The sequence below is a fragment of the Etheostoma spectabile genome, chromosome 17, assembly GCF_008692095.1.
Source record: "Etheostoma spectabile isolate EspeVRDwgs_2016 chromosome 17, UIUC_Espe_1.0, whole genome shotgun sequence".
Classification (NCBI taxonomy): domain Eukaryota; kingdom Metazoa; phylum Chordata; class Actinopteri; order Perciformes; family Percidae; genus Etheostoma; species Etheostoma spectabile.
Genome location: NC_045749.1, coordinates 3927908 through 3951431, shown reverse-complemented (window position 1 = coordinate 3951431; position 23524 = coordinate 3927908). Strand labels below are relative to the sequence as shown.

General features: G+C 39.8%; 1 protein-coding gene across 1 annotated transcript in view; it reads right to left on the bottom strand.

Moving 5' to 3' along the window:
* The window catches only part of LOC116705469 (contactin-associated protein-like 4), a 66091-nt gene that overhangs the window by 19688 nt on the left and 22879 nt on the right, over positions 1–23524 (bottom strand). The window contains exons 4-11 of the mRNA XM_032541672.1: positions 17856–18003; positions 15288–15491; positions 7778–7953; positions 7535–7681; positions 6178–6445; positions 5046–5195; positions 4578–4749; positions 955–1061 (exon numbers count right to left, since the gene is read on the bottom strand). Coding sequence (XP_032397563.1) covers positions 955–1061; positions 4578–4749; positions 5046–5195; positions 6178–6445; positions 7535–7681; positions 7778–7953; positions 15288–15491; positions 17856–18003 — 1372 coding nt within the window. The remainder of the gene's footprint in view (positions 1–954; positions 1062–4577; positions 4750–5045; positions 5196–6177; positions 6446–7534; positions 7682–7777; positions 7954–15287; positions 15492–17855; positions 18004–23524) is intronic.

The following is a 23524-nucleotide window of genomic DNA, read 5'->3' as shown; positions in this document are numbered from 1 at the left end:
CTTGAAACAAGGTAACCAAGGCATTTGTTCCACAAACAAATGTTATGGAGTCCATGGTAGAACTTCAGACATTACCACAAAGTAGTGAAATACGTGTGGCAGGGCACCTTTAAAAAACACTTCCAGTCGAGACCCTGCCCCACATTAGGGACTCTGGACATGGAAACTGATGGCTTTGTGGTTTAAAGTGCTGATCTTGAACTATGGAAACATGGTTCTTAAACGTTTCTATGGCTGATATTTATATCTTTTGTATTGTATTGGGAAATAAATTAAACAGCTTTGGGACACATCACTATTTCTACATATTGTAATTTATTTCAAGACTCACGGCTGGTGTCAAAACAAGTCTGGAGCCTAAAAACTGGATGATGGGCCAAAAAAGTTTGGACATCTTGGCTGTAATTTTTATCTTTTGGCAGATAATTGCCAAAGGAGCACTTTGGTCTTCATAAGAAAAAATTAAACTATATTTGAGCACTTCTTTTGCAAAGTTAAAGAAAAACGCATTTACACTTAAATAATACCAAACAAATACAGATAGTCAAAGATCTACTGGATCTTCTTCACAGCTGAACCGGGGTATCTTTTTTACAGTAGTCATTTAATGTTCTTTCTTATTTCTCCCTATATTTTAAAAACGTTTTTAGCTCTCTTGTTCTGCCTCCCTTGTTTCTTCTCTTCTTCTAAATCTCCCTCTTTTCCCTGTGTCGACTGAGACGCTCACACAATGATGATTGCAGGGAAGAGGTTTGACCTCAGCCTGACCTGCCACAACAACATCTGCAGGGACTTCATTTTAAAAGCAGCAGGTTCTCTCATCACAGACAACATGTGAACATGCAACTGCACACACACACACACACACACACACACACACACACACACACACACACACAGTCCATACTGTGTAGCCTCTAAACAACAGTAACCATCAAAGCTTCTTGCCCTTACAGCTGTGACAGGTGGCTCCGCTGTAGCCGGTGCTGGAGCAGTTACAGTGGAAAGTGCTCCACGATTGACTGCAGCTGCCTCCGTGTTCACAGTGACTCGGAGAACACCTAAGTGCCAAAGAGAGACACACATTTAGACTTCTTTCCTAAACTCTTCTTTAACTGGAGCATTCTCAATGTGCAAATAACTTCCCAATGGAAAGGGCACTCGTGACTTTTTCACATCCTCAGAAACCAACGTCAGGACAAAAACAATGTCTGACAGCGAACAGGAGGAATGTGTGTCACTCGTACTGGGAAGTAACTAAATATGTTCACTCAAGTACTGTACTTTGCTATTTCCATTTTCTGCTCCTCTATAGTTGTACAATACAGAAAGAATGTCTACAGAAATAAATGTCTTTTAAGTTCCTGGGAACCGTTTTCCATCATACAGCAGTGGTTGGTCAGCCAGAGAGGGTCAAAACAGAGATCTTCAAAATTGTCAATTTAAAACTAATTTAAATGTGTGACTTTGAATTGTAAGAGTATTTCTGTACTTTGGTATTGATAGTTTTACTTAGTGAGTAGTATATCTGAATACGTCTTTTCTTCACTATGGATGACTATCTTTTAGATAGTCATCCATAGTGACAACCCTCCGTTATGAGAGCGAAGGGGGAGGTCGGGGGGGGAGTAGACAGGAAACAGCATGTAGCATTAGGGTTAATCAGAGATCAAGACACTCCCAAAATTATCATAATTGTTAAAAGCGCACAAACTGTGAAACAAAGATTGCAAGTTGTGGACAAAAATACAGTCTACATGACTAAAAAATAATGTGATCAAAAGAGTACAGAATTAGACACATTCTCATCATGTATACATTGACATTTAAAGGTCTGGTTATTCTTAGATTTGCATGTAACAGTGTAAAACAATTATGTTATGGTTAGGGTAAGATTCTCCAGATGATTATAAAGCAAAAAATTCCACTAAAAGTTTTCAAGACCTGCAACTAGGGCCCTGAAGATAAAAGTAAATGTACTTGTTTATTTGCCACATAATAACCTAAACACCTATAACTTAAACACCTTTACTTTTCACTGCATTCAGTATGAGACTACTGCTTCTTTCTGGCTGTGCCACCTCATTTATCACGGTAATGAAAGCATGTGGCACACATTGCAACAGTACGCCTTTTCTATGTGTTTTTAATAGTTTTTGGACGGCAACAATAATAACAGTATACAGCACAAAGGCAAAAGATATATCAAGATTTAGCAGTCTGTTCTTCATTGTTGGTTTTATCTTTCACAGAATTTTGTTAATAATATTAAAACCTACTTCTAAATGTTTGGTATCTTTGACTGACAAGAAATTTGTTGACAGGAGGAGTAAATCAGAAATGCTTTATACCTTCATGTGTGGGATGCAGTTTGAAGGGCAGTACTCAGAAATGTATCCCAACATGGAAACACCAATAACGACTGAGGCAAAGGCACTACAAAATGTTCCTGTCATGTGAAGCATCTCTGTGACAACACTAAATGGAGCAAAGCTCTGTATAATGTTAGCCTAAACTGTGGCAAAATACACCCTCAGTGGAACATGTTTGAGCAAACACCGCCGCTGTAAACTTGGACTTTTTGTTCACAATGTCAGGCCTGTGTCAGGACCATAGCTCGGGACTGAGCTGGGTGCCGGCAAGCTAAAAAAGGAGGGGGACACAAAAGACATAGACGTAGAAATACTATGAGACGAAAGATTCAAAATAATGGAGATACTGTAGAGTGAGAAGGAAAGAGAAATCCAGGAAAAGGGAATTAAGGTTGAGAGACGGCTCTAAGGAGAGGAGCAGGGGGGGAGCAACAAAGGGGATGAAAGTTTGGATTAACGGAACTCTGTGGCGACTGGGAGGAACATATTTGGAAGGGGAAATGAGGTCAGCGATTTGTGTCTGCAGAAAGACTGAAAGAGAGCGGGAGAGCGGCATGTATTTTTAATATTTTAGTTAGTGGGAAATTCACTGTTAGAAAAAGCCTTACTCAGCAGGCTTGTCAGATGGTAAAGTTTGTTTTTTAGCAACATTTGTCTTTTCATATTTACTCCACTACGCTGTCTTTTAAATATATGCATTAGAAATTCTGGCAGTCCATTGTTGCTTCGATTATCTGCAAATATGCATCCACACACTGTGAAGAACAAGTGTCTCTTTACTGTGTTCACTGATAAATTCAGTGTGCATATGATCAGGAGAGCAGCGCTTAGTTCAGTAAAAAAGAAACAGTGTAGGTTGGAGGTGAGGGTTGGAGAAGTGTAAATCGATTTTTCAAGTTGACATTTTATTGAAAAGAAAGGTGCTGAGAGGATAATATGTATGCCACATACCAGTGGGCTCTAATGATTTGGAAAAAAGGTCTCATGTCTTGTTCTGAGAGCGATGTATTATTGCTCACACACAACACAACATTAAACTGACACAGTGGAGCTTGACTTGACATTTTCTGCAATACAGACATATTAGAGGCAGCGGTCTCTCCAGTACATGATGATACAGAAATGTCTATAATAATGATTCGGTCCAACTGTGGTGATGGATTTTTCAGTATTTATCTGTGTTGGTCCAAAAGAGAGTTTCAGTACTCAGCTTTTATACACATATGGTTCTAATAAACAAATAAAATTTAACAGTATTGTTATATCCACCTGAAAGAGTTTTTCAAACTATGTTTAACTTTAAGCTAAAACTGCCTGTAATTGATGCTCACATCGAAAACGCAAATGTTAATTGCAAACAGATGCACAAATACAGTTAAATACCAAATTAAAATGCACCAGCAGTTTGTTCCAATGTTTTTAATCTAAATAAATCTAAATACATTTGGACATTTGGTGTTTCTGACTTGAATACAGTAGATTCCATCACAATAGTGCTTACTGTTTCTCATAAAACTTTAAAATTGATTTTCTCCATGGATGTAGTCGGCCTCCAAGAGCATTAGAGGACAAACATAAAAAGAAAATCAACGTAAGAAAGATGATAATAGTGATGATAATCACCTGGGAACACACAGCAGAAGCAGAAAGAAAACCACGCCAACAAGAAATACTTTTTCAAACCTACCCACACTCTATCTACTGACAATAACTTTAAAACAATATATACCACAATGTGTTCAAACTCAATCACACACTGAGGCACGGAGCCAACCAACTGTGTTGCTGCCTCTCAACAAACAAATCACATTTTGAAGAAACAAAGAAAGCAAAACTCCATTTCAGCTCAGATAAAGGAAGCTGCGCCCCATAGACAAAACTATAACTGGATTGTTTCCTTAGCGGGTAAACATTAAAACTGGGACACTGTCATAATTCTATCCGTATCCAATCCACTGCTGTCTAATAGTCCATGTGTAATGCCATTTCACAGGAAACCAGTCACAGAGCCTTCAGAGGGGGATTAACATGGGGTTACAAAGGAACTTTATTGCATCCTCTTGCTTTCTAACAGACACAATTTGGTATTGTACATAGTAAGATGTACCTGACAAACCTTTTCTGAATAAACAAGACAAGAAGCAAATGTTAAGCGTTTAGCTTAACGTTAAACATTATCAAAGAAATGGTGCTTTTAGGTCTGACCTGTCAATGATGCCACACATGTCAATCTGCAGGTTACTGTAGTTTCCCATCAGCCTCTGCTGCACCATGATCAAGTCCACTGGCTTGTTGTCCACAGTCAGCAGACGCATGCAGCCCTGGAAAGCTTTGAAGGGGTTCATACAATCCTGGCTGCTCCCTTCAGCGGGGCAACCTGCACGGGAGAGGAAACAACATCAGATAGCAGTGGAAACCATGACATCCACCCTGGGTATGGGTATTGATTTTTTGTTTTTTCTGATAATAGTCCTAAAAGAATACTTTTATAAACATGCTGGTGCCTAAATGGTGTTTGAACCGATACATAAAAAATAAGAGCACAAAACGACAGTCTGCGATATCCATCCCTACCCTTAACTGCAAGTTTAAAAGTCTTACTACACATGCTTGGAACCTCTGAAGATTTTAGGCTTGTTCATGCATGTGTTCATTTAGTTACCTGACCCTTACCGCCAAAGAAGAGTTGACTTCCCGTGGTAACAAGAAACGGGGGACTGGCGTGAGCAGTGGCTCCTTCCCCGGCGTCCACAGAGACAGTCAGGTGTCCTTGTCTGGAGATCAGCTCCACAGAGTGCCACTGACCATCATTTAGAGCCGAACCTTAGGACACACACACACACACACACACACACACACACACACACACACACACACACACACACACACACACAGGAATATTATAATATATACCACGATACCCATATGTTGACTGATTTGTTTTGATTTGATTCCCATGAAGGTTATAATTACAGTTTCAGTCATTCACTTATTGATCTCTTTAGAGAAATTTTCTGTAATTGCCTCCTGTCACAGGGAGGTCAGAGGTCAAGCTCAGCAACAAAGAAATGCTGTTGAAACTGGTAAGGATTCAGTATCTGGCCAAAACACTCCAAGATGGAGGATGGATTTTTCTAGTCTTCAGGCTTGCTAGTATTGACATTGACTCGTATACATAGTTTTTGCTTCTTATCTGGAAAGGTGTGCACATTTGTTTTTGTCTTCTGCTCTGTGTCTTATAATGAATATATAAACATATAATTATTATTTATGTATTATTATTTAGATATATATATACTTTTATTTTTTTCTGTGTTGTGTTCAGTTTCCTGCAAAAAGCCACTGACAGAAACAAAAACCAACCAATCCTTTCCTGTTCATGCTGGATTACATTACTAAAAAGACAAGTCCGTTCCTGCTCTGATTCATATGTGCTGTGAATATTTGATGTTGTTTGGACCATGTGTAAGTGCACACAAACGGGGACACTTGAGTTGAGGAAATGAATGGGGCCATTCTTGACATTCAGAACATTAACATAGCAGCAAAGATGAAGTGAAGATGTAGTGGATTAATGGCATCCTGAGCAGAGAATAAAGTCACACTCCTTCTGTGTGTGTTGTGATCCCAGCTTCTCTGGTCTGTGTTTTGATAGCCAGTCCGGCCCCGCATGCATGTTAAAAAGAAAGACGAAACAAAGAATGTAGAGCCGCGTGGAGGCAATCCAAGCCCGCTGTTTACTAATTTTTGTATTTTCAGTACAGACCCTTTAGGATTTAAGTTGGATGTTTGGGGTCAGACTGACCTGCACTGAGCTCCAGCGGCGCCCTGCCAGACTTGAGGATCTGTAGATGGAGCCTGGCTCTGCTCAGGTACAGCCAGACTACACCCTCTTGCTTTGGGAGGTTAAATGTCAGCAGAAGCCCCGCCTTGTTCCACGTCCGAAACTGTAGCCCCACCGACGTGCCCGTTGATGATGGTTCCGTCCCACCTGGCAACCAGAGGAAGCTCTGGGGGCTGGTGAACGTCATGGCAACAAAAACGGGTTCAGCACAATGAAAGGTCACATTGCCCTGAGATAGATGGAGAAAAGGAAAGGGGAAAAGATATGCAGAGAGAGAAATTATTATAGCAAAAGAGGGAAAACATGTTGATGCATGAATTTGAATTCATTTCCAGGGCTGCGTGGCGGCGCCCTGATGCCCAGAGATCTCATCAGCAAGTCTCCTTAAAGAGCACGAGAGTATTACCATAATGATAATAGCCAGGCTTGGAAAAAGCATCAGGAGATAACACTGAAGATGCCAATTGTTACCCAACTGCTTTCAAAAGGTCATAGAGGAAGTATGGGAGAGCAGAAAGGGTGAGAGACAGAAAAAAGAGAAGAGGAGAGAGCAACAAATAAGGCATTGGGAGCAGTTGGTCATCTCTGTGTTCAGGCTCATAGTTTTGAGAAGCAGTAATTACAGTAAATCCACTGCCAGGGCACCAACAGTGATAAGTTACACCGCAGGTTCCCCACTGGGTTTCTATTTTCAGTGGAGTACGCAACACAAAGACAATTGATCGAATCTAAAAGCTCTTTGTGGGATAGTTAAAAGCGATACGGAGTCATGGAGACTGACGGGGAGAGTGCCGCAGAGATTCAGCGGTGTTGTGCATTAGCTTAACACAATCTACACACACACACAAAGCCACACACACACACACACACACACACATACACACACACACATCGAGGTACAGGGACATGCCTTCTCATTTACAGTAAAAGGGATGTGAGGGGATATATTTTTTCCCTACTTATTAAAACTTTAATAAGTGCACTTTAAGATAACATTTTTCTTTTTAACTTTTTAACCATTTTTCTGAGATAAAGAGTCAGAGATACTTATTGTGTACTTAACTTTCAACCTTTATTATATTTTGTTTATTTTTATCATGATCCTGCTCAACTGTTTTTTTTTCAGTGATTGATGTACGCACAACATACATTTTGTAAATTTCCTGGTATGTAAGCAATGATACATGTGTTCCTATGTCCCTTTAACACCGCCATCAAACGACATAGTGCATAGTGTGCTCAGTGGAATGGAGTGTGTGTGGTAATATACAAACACACACAAACACACTTTTTATAAGCATGATGTAAGCCAGTTTACCTTCACAGTGACCCGCCGGTCTTTCTGTTTAGCGAGGTCTACCAGGTTCACGCCGTTGTAAACCAGGTTTTCCAAACAGCCGTGGAAATTTCTGTTTGGTCCGATTGACCGCCGAGAGCCAAGGCCCTGCTCGGCTCCCACACTCATCTGTACGGGGGAAAACATGGAGACAAATATTTAAAAAATACAATTGACCAAGTGTGACTGTATGTGGTATCCCACACCTACACAGACAAAACATACCTGGTAATAGTCCCAGTGGGAGAAAATTGGTGAGATCTGCACCCAAAGTGTGCTTTTGTCCACGGTGAGGTTAAGGTGAGTGGTGTGATGCTCCACTGTGGCGTGGTGCCAGTGTTGGTCGTCTAACAGGCTGCCCAGAGACACCAGATGCTGACTGTCGGGAGGAGAACTCCTGTCTGGAGCACAGGAGGATGACAAAGATAAAGGAGTGGAAGATGAGAAAGTTGATCAAATGTTTGAGGTGAATTTTGTAAAAAAAATTCTAATGTTGTATTCATAGAAAAAAAAAATCTATTTTCATATCTTTGAAAATATATGAATGGAACGCAGCCTTTCTGGGAACACAGTGTGTACCGTATCCCAGTTGACTCCTCATGAACTGGCAGTAACTGCTGTTTTCTGGTTCTCTTAACTTGTACAGTAGGGTCACAGTTTTCTGTTGGAGAATCAGAACCAATTCTATATCTCCAACTGAGAATGAACCAGAAAATAGAGGTGATATCACATCATTAACACTAAAAGGAGCCAACAAAGAGGTAGAAAGGCATAAATAAATGAAAGGGAAGCTTCTCTGCCACGTTGGCAGAGTGCAGCGTTTCTGCTGAGGGAAAGCGGTGAAGACTGAGCTAAATGCACGCAACTGCATTTAGCACTCGGCCATTAAATATGAATTAGATATTGTTTGAAAGGAGACAACATTGTCTGTGTGGTAAAAGAAGTCAAGAGAAAGAGAAACAGAGACATACAGAGACCGAGACTGAATCATATGTTTTCAGTCATCAATCATCGTTTATCTGTCAGACAGATACGTGGCATAGCAGAGAGAAGGACTAGAGAGTGGGAAGGAGACAGACAGAGAAGGAAAGAGTGAAGTGTATTTAATCATCATGGATGAGCAGACTGATGTTGGTACATGTCAGAGAGAGAGAGAGAGAGAGAGAGAGAGAGAGAGAGAGAGAGAGAGAGAAACAGTGAGGGCAAAGTCAAGTTTATTTAGTCAGTACTGATACATCTTTAATTGCAACTCCATCTAGGTTAAATGATGCCTGTATGCCGCCAGTTTGCGGCAGCAAATACACTTAGAAAGAAATGTACAATGCTGGTCCGAGCTTAGGAAATGTTGAAACGGAAATAAAACACATTTGTACATTGTTGATATTGAAAGTATCAACAAAATGTCTTTTGGCAATTCATTACTGCATTTCATTTTTTTTCATGCAAAGTCAGCTCTTCCAATTCAAAATCTTCCTCTAAAGTATCGTTAAACTTTGTTATGGTTATGCACTTAAGGCTTTTGGTTTTGGTTCTAAGATCTTGGTCCTGGTTTATGGTGAAAAAGTCAACAGTTACTTGAAAGACGTGTCACTATTTAAAACCCTAAATCTATTTTTTTTGTTTGCTAAGATGAAGTAAATTTTTTCTGAATTCAACTCTGGTAAACTTTGATCAATTTCAAACAGTCTTGACAGTGCTAATGTTTGAGGGAACACAAAAACCAAAAAGAGAGAAAGTCCCTACTCATATTCATTTTGCCATGGATGAAACTACACAACTGAGTTAAGCCACAACATTTAATTCAACACTGTCACCAAACCTCTGGTTTTTCATTAAAACATACAGTAAATGAGTTAGGGCTGGGTAATATGGAGAAAATCCGATGTTGCAATATTCTTCTCCCAATCCCTCAATGTTGATATTGTGGCAAAGTCATAGAGTTGACAATTAATGCTTTAACAATATTTTCACAATGAGATTTTTGATAATTTTCAGTAATGTAGATATGGCTAAGTGGGTAAAGGTACGAATAATAAAGAATAGTCTGATAACCGAAAATTAAATCCCTTTCATGCAGCCTTTAAAACTAGGAAAAGACAACACCTAAGCCATTTACGATATTACAATATCCAAAATTCAAGACGAATTGTAGTCTCATATCACGATATCAATATAATATCGATATATTGCCCGGCACTAATATGAGTCAGCTTCTGATGTGAGCAGGCACTGAGGTGTGTGCCAGTCAAGAAGTTTATATTATTTATTTTATTGTGATAATATTTCTGTTTTGTTTACCCATATTGGTTGCATTTGAAAAATAATACTGTGGAACTATGAAACTGCTATGCATCAGTGTTTTTATGAGTGAGCTTCCATTTTGTTTCCTACCTATAGTTTCACCCTATTCGTCTGATCTAGCAGGGAGGAAAAAGACAATGTGGGTTTCACAATGTTCAAGAAATCCGCTTTGCACATAAGAAATATTGTCAAAGAGGAAGGAAATAAACAACCAAATGTGCTGTGGCGAAGGACACCTGTATTGCTTGTTTACCAAAAAACTTCACAGGGCACCTATAAGTGTTTCTGAAGGACAAGGTTATAAAAAAGGTTTTAATAAGGTGCGGAAGTTGATTTATACCTGACAGATAAGCACAAAGAAGAAACCCTTTAGCTGTATTTTCTGTCCAAGTTTTCAAGTGGCTTTACCAGCATAGAAGATCCTTCATTGTGATGTTTGCCCGATAAGAGCCCTTAAAGAAACTTGTGGGAGTTCCCCTGTGTGAGTCTGGAGATCAATGGTTCCCTGAGATTGTCTTCATTTTTCAGTGAGTATCCTCAGGATTCATGTCGCATTCGTTAATCAATTTTTAAATGGAACTGTCCTGTTTTTATGACCTGAGAAGCTACTCAAAGTCCATTAAATCCCATATTATGAAAAAAACAAACTTTTACAGGATTTGGGGTGTTATTTTGTGTCTCTGGTGCTTCCACACACATACAAACTGGGAAAAAACATCTATGCTGTTTTCAGTGAGATAATTTTCTGAATGTCCTCTGCCTTCAGTCCCCGGGTGAGCTGTCCAAAATCTGCACGGGTTTCTGCGTCACTAGCCGAGACGAGGTGGCTAACCGTAACACAAGCCAGCACTAGCATGCTAGCCCATTCTCAATGGCAAAACACTGCTACAACACACACTAGTTGACCATAATCTCCAAAAGAACTACTTCCATGTCCCTGTACTGCAGGTATTCCACAAGTGCGCCCTCGTTTAGAAGAAGTCTCCCAGCTAATCCTGCCTTGTACCGACCAAAGTTGGAGAAAGAGTTATCAATTAAGTTGTCAAAAATACAATTATGAACCTGAAATTGAGCATAATTTTGGCGAATTAAAGCCTTTTTCCTTTCAACAGGTGCAGGTTCCTGCGTTACATCCTTCCAGACATGTTCCCCGAGGCAACATCACCCAATCATCTGCTGTCTGCTTCCGCATTACGTCTCTTCACTTCGACTCCAAATCTCATTTTGTCGGAAGACATTATCAGATGACAGACTGCTGTTATTATTTCAGCACTTTATTTTGTTCAGTTTCCATGATTGAGATCGGTGCGCCCAATCAGTCATCTCGAGCAACCTCTCAACCTGCTCACAAAAAGTGTTCCATTTCACAAATGTTATGCGTTTGAAGTCTTTTTAAGAAGTCTGGTCAAAAAAAAGGAACAAATCATTGAAAGTTATTACTACGTTGATATTCCGCTGCTTTTCTGCCTTTTGAGGTTCTTTTTAAGATGCATAACAAACAGAGTTATCATATTGTCAAAAAAGAACACTGTCTCTGTGCTGCCAGAATCACGCACACACTGTGATTGTTTCCTTTTACTTTTATGCCTGTGGATGTCCACAAACTCAGTCAACACAATCAGTAATTTGTAAACATAGCAACATAGCAATACCTACAGAAAGAAATTTTTGAAATGACGTTTGTGGGAAGAAGTCATGTTTCAAAAGCACTTGTTTGAGACAAATGACTGAACGCAGGACCGTTTGAGCCTCGCACAGGCTAGGCAGCTAATCAGATTGTCATTGTGAGCCAAACATCCTCTCTGTCTTACAGGAATGAGTCAGCTGTGGGCAGTAAAGTTAAGCACAGCTGGCTCTCTCTGACATGAGCACGCTGCTTCCTGGATGAAAGCTAAGCTGTTCATTTACAATCCTGTAGAGCTGAACACAGCTAAGACACCTCCCTATCAATCACTGTGTATAGAGTAGAATAACACGGTGAGTCAACAGTGCAGAATCGAACACAACACACAGCCCACCACTCACCGGGACAGTTGAGTTGACAGACTGTATACGACTGCAGGGACAACAATTGCATGGCAGGAATAATATATATTTTTTTTAAAGATAACATTTGATCATTACAGCGTATTAGGGCATGTGTAAGTAAAAACTAAATATATTTTGGAGCCAGGGGAGGGTGTAATATTTCAAGGAATACATCAGAATTTCTGAAATTAAACTTGAATATTCTAGAGCAAAGTCCCACACTAAGGAGACAATTTGGCCTTCTTTCGCAAAGCAAAGCTACTCGAATAATGTTCAACATTCTCAGTTTTGTTTAGAGAATAATTATACCAGTGCTTTTGACACAGTCCTGCCTAACAGTCCCTTCAGTCCATTATTGCATGATAGAGGCTCCAACAGTAACTGAACCTCCAGCCCAAGCTGTTTTAATACGACCACAAACCGATCCACTCTATTTCTACAGCTTCTACCTGGAACTCTGAGCACCACAGGCCGCTCCTGTCAGCTCCTTTGGGAAGAATGTGAGCTTTTGACTTCAGGTTATAAATTAACCACATGGATAAACTCAACAGATCTCTTACCTGGTATGCTCTTTCTGTCATTTGTATGTGTCTTTTGTGTACACATACATTATCATGGGCTGTACACTGCCCCTTCATACAAAACATTTCCCTATGAGAGCAAATTAGTTTTGGATCTTAAAATGTAGTTTAAACTGATTAGCAATTGAGCTTACATGAAATGTCCCCAACCTGCAGTGTAAGGAATTCATCATTTATGTCTACTGTAGGCAAGCTTTTTCTTACATCACAGAAAACAAACCACCAAGTTATGTCCCGTCTTCCTTCATCATCCAAAACAGAAATTGCCAGAAGCCCAAGATCAGTGAACATTGATTCCTTATGCTGTATATTTACTCTCAGAAAGTGTTCCAGTGGCAAAAAAAACTGATCTTAATTATGAGCCAGTGAGTTTTAGAACTATAAACTGACATTTTCAGGAATGCATAGTGGCAAGGATATGAGATGCTTTTGGAGAGAGCGCATACATTTTAATAAGCCGATGTGTTTATTGAAACTGTTTGGATGGCTCCAGGCAAACAGAGTGGAACTAAATGTCTCCTGTTAAGTGCTGCTGAAAGCCGCTTGGGGCACACAGGGAACAAAACTCATAATGAGGTGTTACAGTGGGGGCCAGACCCGCACACGCTGATCAGGATTTAATGCAGGTAAAGGTTGAAATTAGGTAATTATCTCTGAAAACTATTTTAAAGTTTAAAGAGGTGCACAATGTCCTGAAATTAGAGAGGCATGGGATGACATTTTTAGTGCCATAGAATCAAGAAAACTGCTCCTGGGATGCAGCGCTGTGGTTGACTTCTCTGAGGTAAGTGTAAGAAAAGAATGAACATCCAAAAGTACACGTTTTAATTATGTATGTATGTTCAAAATGAAATAAAACGTTGTTGCCCTGGCTTGGTTCATATGGTCCTTGACTGCCAGAAAACTCTCTGACATCTCGATCATGACAGCCTTGCTCGATGGTGTTTTAAGCCCCCAACGTCTCCTTCCAGGAGGCGCTGCAACCGTTGACTTCAATGCACCCAAACCCTAACCTTAACCCTAACCATTGCCAAATCAACTTCAAGGCAGCGCTGCAACTGTTGATTTCAAGGTACCTAACCCTAACCCTTACCCTGTAATTTTATTTATTATAATCATGTGTTAGTGTTTCGTGGAGAGGAGCCGGAGCAGAAGTGGAGGAGACCTTTTATTTAAAGTTTTGGTCCCCTTGTGCCTGTGCCCCTCGCAGCGCCCATCCAGGGCACTGCGTTCTACCCTACCCTAACCCTAACCATGACCATAACCGTTGCCTAATGCTTTTGCCTTCCAGGAAGGCAGCGCTGCCTGGAAGGAGACGTCGGGGGCTTAAAGCAACAGACTTTGGGTAATGTTCAAAATGCACTACGTCATCATAGAAGCCTGGCAATTTCTCTCAGTGCCTGACAAATGTGTTTTTTTGTCGGCATTTTAATTTTAGTTGATTGTTTTATGGATGTGATCATGAAAACAAACTCCTCGCTTGATGCGAAACCGCCCCTGCCCTGAACAGTGATCAGAGATTGAGGAATAACCAAACTTGGCACTTACAAACTCCAAATCCATTAGTATGCAAGAAAGAAGCTACAGGCAGAGACAAAAAAATTCAGAAGCTAATCATAAAGAGCTCCTTCTGACAACAGCTCAGAAACCCATGACATGACTGTCTGTGTAGCAGCAAAAAAAAGACGATGTCTTCAAAGATAGCAAGAACGGGTTACAACCCATAAGAAACAATTTAGGAACATTTGTTTTAATTTGTTTTGGCTTTAATTTTACTACCCTTTTGTGGCAGTTTGTGTAAAGCAAAAACAGAATGGCAAATTTCCCCCCCTCAGTCTATGTTTCTGTCAATTTTCAGTCTATTTTCTATTGTACACTTGGGTGTGTATTAAATATTTAGTAAAGAGTGACTGATTACTTGTTTGTGCTGCTCTTTGCCTAGTTCAGAGCTGATCAGGGTCAGTTTTGAATTCACAGGTGCTTATGAAATCATCATTATTGAATGATTCAATAATATCCTTTAGTAGCTCCCCGTATACTCTAGTTAAATGTAGTCTACAATACAGTCCTTAAATGAAGGGTGTTTGAGTGAACTTCTCACTAATGGCTGATTAATTAGGTAGTTGTTCCTGCTTCGTTTTCAGTAACTACTCACATTTCCACTTATGGTAATTTAGTAAGGGTAACCCACAACTTACTGAATAAATTATCATTGATTTTAAATGCTGCTGTCTGTCTGTTTTTTGATCCTTTTTGTTTATTTTCATATTTAATTCAAATCTAAATTTGACGAGGTTTCACTTATTTTGGTTCTTACATAATTCCTTTCGTTGTTTACAAAAACGGAAAAAATACAAAGTAAACAAAGAAGATAAGTGTACCCCCCAGTTCTTGAAGATGCAAGCTTCCACAATTCTTTACCATCTATAACATCTAAATATTGGGGTGGCGGTAGCTCAGTCTGTATGGAGTTGGGTGGGGAACCGCCAGGTCAAGTCCCCATACGGACTAAAGTATGGTGGTGGACTGGTAGCTGGAGAGGTGCCACTTCACCTCCTGTTCACTACCAAGGTGCTCTTGAGCAAGGCACCTCACTCTGACATCTCTTCATTAGTGCATGTTCAGGTACTGCGCATGTGTGTGTAATTCAGGCCTGTGTGTATAATGTAATGACAACAGAGTGAAAAAATTGTAAATTCCATTTTTTGACAAAGTATACATTGTTATTACTTTTCAACATATCGTTTACTTAGCTTGTTTAATACAAAACAGCAGTTTCGGACCAACAGAAAACATCTTTGTGGTGTCAGATTTCAGAGTTGTACCTTTGCGGAGGAGCAGGAGAAGCTTTCCTTTCTCTAACTCTAGGGTGAGGCTGTGCTCGCTCTGTCCCTCTGCGTGAAGGAGTGTCCCAGAGTTCTTCAGGGTTTTAAATATTAGAGAGATGCTTTCTTTGGTCATCTGTTTTGGCCTGGGACTCAACCTGTAGAGAAGGCTGCTTCGGCCATCAAGGCTCACCACATCTGAGTCTGAAAATCAAAACCACACATTAGAGGACTTTCAACAATACGTATTATGCCTGTAAACAATCCATGCATACACACAACGTATAGGAAAATGTCTTCATTTTGAGAAAGTACAGCACCAAAGAGTTTGAGGCTCTCAAAACAGTCAGCAGTCACATTTTCGTTAGTCTATGTCCACAACCCTCCACACCAGGATCGCTCCGCTGCCACCGGAAATCCCTCCACGTTGTTTTCCCACCCCGAATTGCAGTGTGGACTAGCCAGACCCTCCTCCACAGCGCTGTAAAGGAAGGTCTGGGAAAGCGAGACTACATTTTACTTGTTCCTTTGACTTTACTCTGACATGATCCTGTTTTCATGCTTACGTGAGTCCCTAACAATAACAATTTCCATAAACATATTTTTAACAAACTAAATGGAGTTCTGGAAAATCTTTTTAACTTAAATGTTTTTGCATTTAATGTTATATACCATTTGCATCATCATATGTGTTTTGGGGTTGTGTATTAAGAATGACAAAACATGTGTGCAGTTTGCAATTTTCATTTTGGACATTTCTAATCTCTGCCCAGAGCCATGAACTAAATGTGGGTTTTCCTTGAAGAAAATAGGTAAAGTGAGAGATAAAGCATAAACAAAATGTTGTCCTTTACAGAACAGTTTTACTGTCGGCACATCAGAAGCAGATCATGAACCATACATCATGTCACTCTAAAGAAATTGACAAACTAACATGGCCTATCATGGTGCGTGGAGTGTTGCTATCAGAGCATCAAATTAAAAATGTGAGCTGAGATGCATCAATTTATGCATCCGGTGTGTTTTATTGCTGACAGTGATGCTGGAAACAGTGCAAACCCCAAATCTAAATTATTCAAAAGTCAAAGCCTCAAAGTTTTTTCTCTTCCTCTTTACCTTTTGGATGAAGCAAGGAAGTGTTGCCTGCATCCTCAAAATTAACTAATTAAAGTCCATTTATTCCAGCTGAGAGCAACCAACAAATCAGACTAGACCAACTTACTTTCTTTACCAACCATACTCTATTAAAGATAATTCATTCTTGTGCGACGGTTACAAAAAAACTCTTTTAATAATAATGTTTCATGCATTGAGTTATTTTAGTCCCTCATGTTTTGATATTACGTAGGTCATTTTTTAATAATGTCAGAAGGTTCAGTGTCCCTCTATCACCCATGCAGTGTGTGGTTTTCTCATTTTTCATTGCCTTTGTCCACAGGGTTGGATCAGGTTTTTTTCTTTCTTTAACTACATAGATGGATCTGCATGACAAGTGTGTGGTAATCCTGTGTGGGGGCAAAGAAGCGCTGATTAACTCTTCACACTGGCTTTCCTTCTTACAGATAAATTACTTCTGCCTGCATCTAGTAGCATAATGAAACTTTTTCTGCCAAACAGCAGACGCAGGAAGAGGCCTTCAATTACTATGATGGCCAGAGCTGCTGTGCCCTCTCCTGCCTCCTCTGCCCTCACCTCTTCCCTTCCCATGCTACTTCTGTTTATTCTTCCGAGTGCTCACTTGTCTGCGGTGCTTCTCATGCTGCTTAAATTGCCTCCTTGACTCCTCCATTTGCCTCCCTTCATCACGTCTTAGTCCCTCCCACCGAGGAGGCACCGGAGAGACGTGAGGAAATCACGGGATGAGAAATGAACCGAGTAAATGTGTTTTAGAGGGATGAGACATTCTTTTCCTCTGAGGCGATACGTGAATACGTTGGCTGTACGGGCGAGGTAGCAATGGTTTTCAGCTGCACGGCTTCCTCGGTATTAGCTCCTCGATGTTCCCTCCTTGTTGCTCACTCCTCAGGCCAGAAATTGTAGCTTTAAGATGGCCTTCATCAAAGATGGGACAGAACAACATCCGGTTTTGCCGAGGACCGAGGAGTCGAGGAGCTGTTAAATAAGCAACATGAAAAGCACGCTAAGGCTCCCGCTGTTTGTCACCCCCGTGGCTCATTTCTAATCAAGCCTGATCTGCTGCTTGCTTCCTAACTGATCCTTATCTCCAATTAGTGCCGTCTAAATATAGTAGTCCTATGGCTACTGCATATAAGGTGTGTTTCCAACCATCTTTATAGGTACATCTTTAATTTGCACCTGAAATTTGACATGCTGAAAGTTTGAAAAACATAAACAAACAACAAAATACATTGCAAAAATTTTTACTCTTGGATGAACTAGATAACTATAAAACTAAAACAATCTTATTCACGTAGATTTTTCAAATAGTGTAAGTCATACCATATGGTATTAATAAAATAAAGGACAGTAGGAGTAGGAGAAGTTACTATTTTTCATATTTTTAGTTCGTATCTGTAAGTGGAGGATACAAGAAAAGCCCAAGCTGACCGTAAGGACACCCATAGGTCTCAAGTCTGAGTCCAATCCGACCATTGGGGTTCCAGTCCAGGGGGATCAGTCGGACGTAGCGGGCGATCACTGGATGCTGAAGCTTGTGATGGACCACACTGTCTGCGTTACTGTTACCTGGAAAAGCCTGAAAAAAATACTACAGCAAATTAGCAAATTAGCAAATTTTCTGTCTTTCTATCAATACATCTGTCCATCTTTTGCGACATTACAAATGTTTTTGAAATTCCTCCCTCTGGATGTTAATTGTAGTTAGGTTTACGGCTAAATAAGTGAACACAATCTTTAATCTCTTTTATTGAAGTTAAAGTGTAACCTCCAAGGCTTCTGTGAGAAGTGAAACGTTGGATTTTTCTCTTAATGAAGGGAATAAAGTGTAGATAGGGTCACGTTCCTGGTAAATGGATTCTCAATCGGGTGGAAAATTAGATTTGTGAAGCATTAGCTGTAGTCTTATATGTTTTAGAAGCCTTGGTAAACACTTGGTCCTTGGAGAATTACATGTATTAAGCTCTGCGATCCAAGCACATTCTTTCTAGATTTAGTTTAACCCTTAGAGCTAAAAGTTGGACTCAATCTTAAGCTCTTTTATCAACTTTCATTATAAACCATGAAAAATTTCTCCACTTTTATTCTACTTTGATTTTTTCTTGTCATGCTCCTTTTGACAATGACCAAGAAGTAAAATAGTCTTTTGTAAGAAAAACAACACTTTGATTGTTCTCCTGTCTGAATCTTGATCTCTTTGTGACTCAGTGTCTGCTCCTCCGGAATTACCACTTCTGTGATTTTTGTTTTGATTTTTCTCCTCACCCCTTGCCATTTCAGAGTGTCACTTAAAATCTGAAGTCCATGCGTCCTCTTATCACTTTATTTGTTTTTTTAATATTTATGCAAAAACTGTAAACTCAACTTACAATTACTGTCAGCTGCAGAATTTTTGCACTGTTATGAAGTAAAGTCTGTACATGTCTGCAGGTTGGTATAGTGCTTAGTGTGTGATGATGTCCTTCAAGTGAACCCATCTGAAAAGTCTTTGGAATCTTGAATTGGGCGGAAAGGTAACATTTCCTTGGAGGAAGGAAACCTACATGTATTGCATAGATAGTGTGAGTTCTCAAAAGCATTTGCAGCATTTGCACATTTGCATCACTCTGTGGTGTGGTTACATGTCCTCTGAAATGTTAACGTATCTGAGTACATTCTCAGCATCTGAACCGTATAGGTTACTGAAGTTTTGTGTTACACTGATCTCACAGCCTTGGGCTACGTTCACAATTGGCATCTTTTTGACAAGAAAAAGTTGACAAGGGCACTTTTGTAGTAAAAAATAAATAAATAGAGGCAGCGTTTTGGTTCCAAAAAGCAGCCGAGAGCGTTTTGTTGCTACTACTACAGTTTCCTAGAGCGCTATGTGGAGTGGTGCTAACGTTAGATGAAACAAAGCGGTGTAGCGAGCTAGAGAAAGAACAGAAAGAGAGAGTAGTGCTACCAATGTCAGATATAACAAAGTGAATTCCCTGTACAGGGAGAATCTGGTCGTATCAGTTAACTCGCTGTGATCCCACTCCTTTTTTTGTTGTTGTTATGAAAATGGCAGATCTGTCTGCTTCGCATGTTATTGGTTGGCTGTCAACAAAAATGTTCACGTAGGGCGTTTTTGTTCCAGAAAAGTTTAACTTATCTTAACTTCAAAAAGACTCAATGAGCTGCAAAAAAAAAGTTGCCGGTGTTGTTTGAAAATGTGCTCACAACCTTATTGAAAACACGGTTTATACTAGGATATTAATGTAAAACAGATGCTGGCAGCTTAAAAAAGTGAACCAAGTGTGAACATAACATAACATAACGACCTAAAACAGCCGAGACTGACAGAAGACAGAAGGCCGACCTCCACAACTGATGTTGAGGAGAACAGCTTCTAATTTAGTTGAGGCATTTTTTGAAATATGATCCAAGTAGAGGTAGGGAATCCTTCAAAGGTAGACTAAAAATAAGGAAAGTAAAATGATTTGCGGAAATATCTGAGAGGAAAAAGCCCACAAAAAGCTCCGGTAAAATGGGATTTGTGAGCAAAACAGAGGCGATGTCAGAAAGTCACAAATGCCAAAAAGTCACAAAAATCGTGTCAAAATAGGAGAAATTTAATTTTGAACCCAATTGTACATCACTCAAACTATCTAATAGACAAACTCCGATGCATTGTTGATGGACATGTTAACCTCCCTGCATTGATTCAAATGTTGCTAAACTGATCAGTGCACAGAAATGTGTGACATCTTTTTCTATCTGAGCCCTGCCAACTACAACTTAGACCACAAAAGAATAGACAAAAATAGAACAAAAAGTCTTACCTCATTGTAAAACATCATACATAATACAGGTTATTATTGCATTCAGTCCCACGTGCACATCCTTTTTTTAACATATGTATATGTTGTGTATGAACTAATCTTGGCTGTCGGTTGGACTGTAATTTAGCCTCCAGGGGACAACGGACAATATTTCAGGGGTTCCAACCCAGCTGCTCTCTGGGCCAAGACTTCTTCTTCCATGCTCCGGTCATTGTTTGTAGTCCATGCAACCAAAGCCTGCTCAAACGTCAAATCTATTCGGACTACAAATTGAAAACTAAAGACTTCCAACACCACAATCTTGACCCATAGCCTACATATTCTGCATTTATATGCACATATCTGTTTACAAGATTATATAGGACTTAGCAGCTGTAAGTTGTATTCATCGTATCAAATGAAGAATTTACTTTTTAAACAGAGAACATTTAAATGGTAAGCAGATCTGAGACTCTGGGACTAGTTGCTGATTCAATTTGATAACTTCAGTTAACCCACATTTTTGAGGCAGAAGAGGAACTCACATGTTTTAAGTTCCTCCATTAACATTTGGGGTGTTAATGGTACATGCCCTGATTAGCAGAGTACATATTCCCAACAGCATCTGCTCTTTCACACCTTTGCAGCGGATGTGAAGAGAGAAAGAGGAGAGAAGATGAGAGAGGAAGGGGGAAATTAGAGAACAGGAGAGCATTACTCAGCCTCACAAAATCTGGCCCCAAAGCTTAAAATGAAAGGGAGGTCCTGGAGGAATTGTGACTGATGAATCAGCTCAGCAGTCGACTGTTCCCCAAAAGCAACAATAAACTTGGCTGACTAATATGTGGGGCTTTAGAAGGACTTTTGAGACACGCTGTGGATTTATCCTGATTTATGCTGAGTGTGAAATCAACAAGCTTTTAAGCCGCGAAAAGCTTTTCTGTTCTTTCATTGAAGGAGTCTTAGCCCGACATTAGTTTTACCCTCGCTGTTAGAGCCTTACCTCCCATCACCTTTAAATTGAAGCTGTTCGTCACAGCATCACTGTAATTGGGAGAATTGTCTGTTCTATACTCGGAGCGTCAAGGTAATGCTTGACTGCCTTTACCTACTAAAGTGTAATGTGATTAGCAGCGAGTAAGAGAGAGACAGAGGTGAACATTTTAAAAAAGAAATTGTAAAAGTAAAAAATGAGATGCTTATTCCTTTAGATATGGGAAATTTCAATAAACTGGTGAGATTTCCTTGACATACAGCTTTCATTTTTGGCCAGGCATTCTCCACATTGGCAGAGTGGATTCAATTAATTGTGCTGCTCTAATGCAATCCTGTGACCCCAATATTTTCATAGTTCACAGGGTTTAGTTGGCCCATCTGATAACTCTAACTCATCATTTAGAAAAGAGAAAGACTAATGATGGCTGGGAATGAACAGCACATTCCTGGAAAGGTGGTGCTCAGCACTGGTGTTTGGTGCAGCTCTTTTAATGGCACAGTTTAAAAGTTATCTTCTTTAAATGGACTGCATTTATAAAGCACTTTCTTTCAAAGTGCTTTAAAATGTTGTCTCTCATTCACACATTAACACACTGCACCACACACACACACACACACACACACACACACACACACACACACACACACACACACACTAGGGGTGTTGAAAGGAATCACTACATCGAGCATCACGACTTGGACGTGGACGATTCTGCATCAATGCTGTGACACACCGTAATCGATTATTGCCTACTGATGTTGTTTGTTGATTTTCCGGTCGCAGTTTTGTTTTTTGTGCCTTTTTGTCTGTTCTCTGCTGACGTCCGCTGCATTCAGGAAAGGGCATTTTTAAGAGCAGAACATCTGACTGCTTGAATTTGTTGATGAAAACCATATGTAGCAAAAAAAAAAAATACTGAGGAGGTGATGCACCTGGCAATGTGCTGGCCAACCATCCAGATTTGGAGTTCAGTGTCTTGCCCAAGGAGTCTTATACATTAAGTTTTTTAGAAAGATTTTTTCTATGCGAAACAACAGTCGGCACAAGTGGAGACACGTGCAAAACTCTAACTTCAGTCTCCACAGCAGCAGTACATGTGAACCAAACTCTAGTTCGTTTTTCATTGCTTGAACACAGTTTTAAAAACTCTACACACTTATCCCATGACTTTAACCACAACGTGCACAACACTGTGGCTTTACAGCACTTTGTTCGGATGCTAACACACTGCTGTCAAAACTGTTAACCACACATTCAAAACAAATTGGATTTCAGTCCAGTGCGCATCACACACTGATGATTGCAATTTCATTTGAAAGCTTAAGCAGGTGTCTCAATTGACCTGTTAGTGAACACATACTGTATTCATACGGTATGTGTATGGTATATATAGGAAAAGCTCAGAAAGACTTTTTGGGAAAAAAAGTAGACATCAAGGAAGAATGAAACAATTATACACTACGCTTCAAGAGAACCAGTAAACTGGTAAAAGAGTGACAATCTCAATATGTCCAGGTAAGATCTCACAGGTTATATACACAGCTATTCAAAATGTGAAAAGCACTAGCTTTACTCTTGTAAAACTGGGCACCTACTGTTTTTCACAAAGCAATGGAGGTGGAAATAATGAGACACCACATTTATTTGTATTTACGCATAGATGATGCGGGTGCATGGCATATCTTGAGGCAGCGGGTTACACAAAAACAGTGACGCGCTGAAGCACGCAAACATGCAAAAGATTAAGAATAAAAATACAATACAATTACAATATGAAATAGTATTATGATGTGATCTGGTCACGCACTATCACTTTACGCAGAAGCAGATCAGTTTCTTCTATTGGGAATCTCTCCTTCCTGCTTAGTTAATCCGCCATCTTAATAGCAATGGTTGGCGTTTTGCACGTTGCTTACGCCATTAACCGAGTTCAGTTATGACCACTGTCGTTTAGCAGTCGAAAAAAAACTGTAAAAGCGTTTTGATGCTTTCATCTACAACAGAATCAGTGTTGGTTTTGCGCTACACGTATAGTAATGACATCAAAGTCTTAGCTTACTGCTGAAAAAAAAAAAAGAATGACTGGTCTAGCTGTTTTTATTTCAGATCAATTTAAACAGGATACTGTAAACAATGATCTCCTGCCGGCGAAACATCAGAGTTAAATGAATAAAACCAGTGATGTCTGGTTGTGGTTTCAGGAGTCTGCTGTCCTGAATGTTTGCTCACTCTCAACGCCTGTTTTGGGTCACTGGAACCCCTTTAACTATGTAAATGTCCACACTCCTTCTATTTCTTTATTTCTTTATTTATATTTC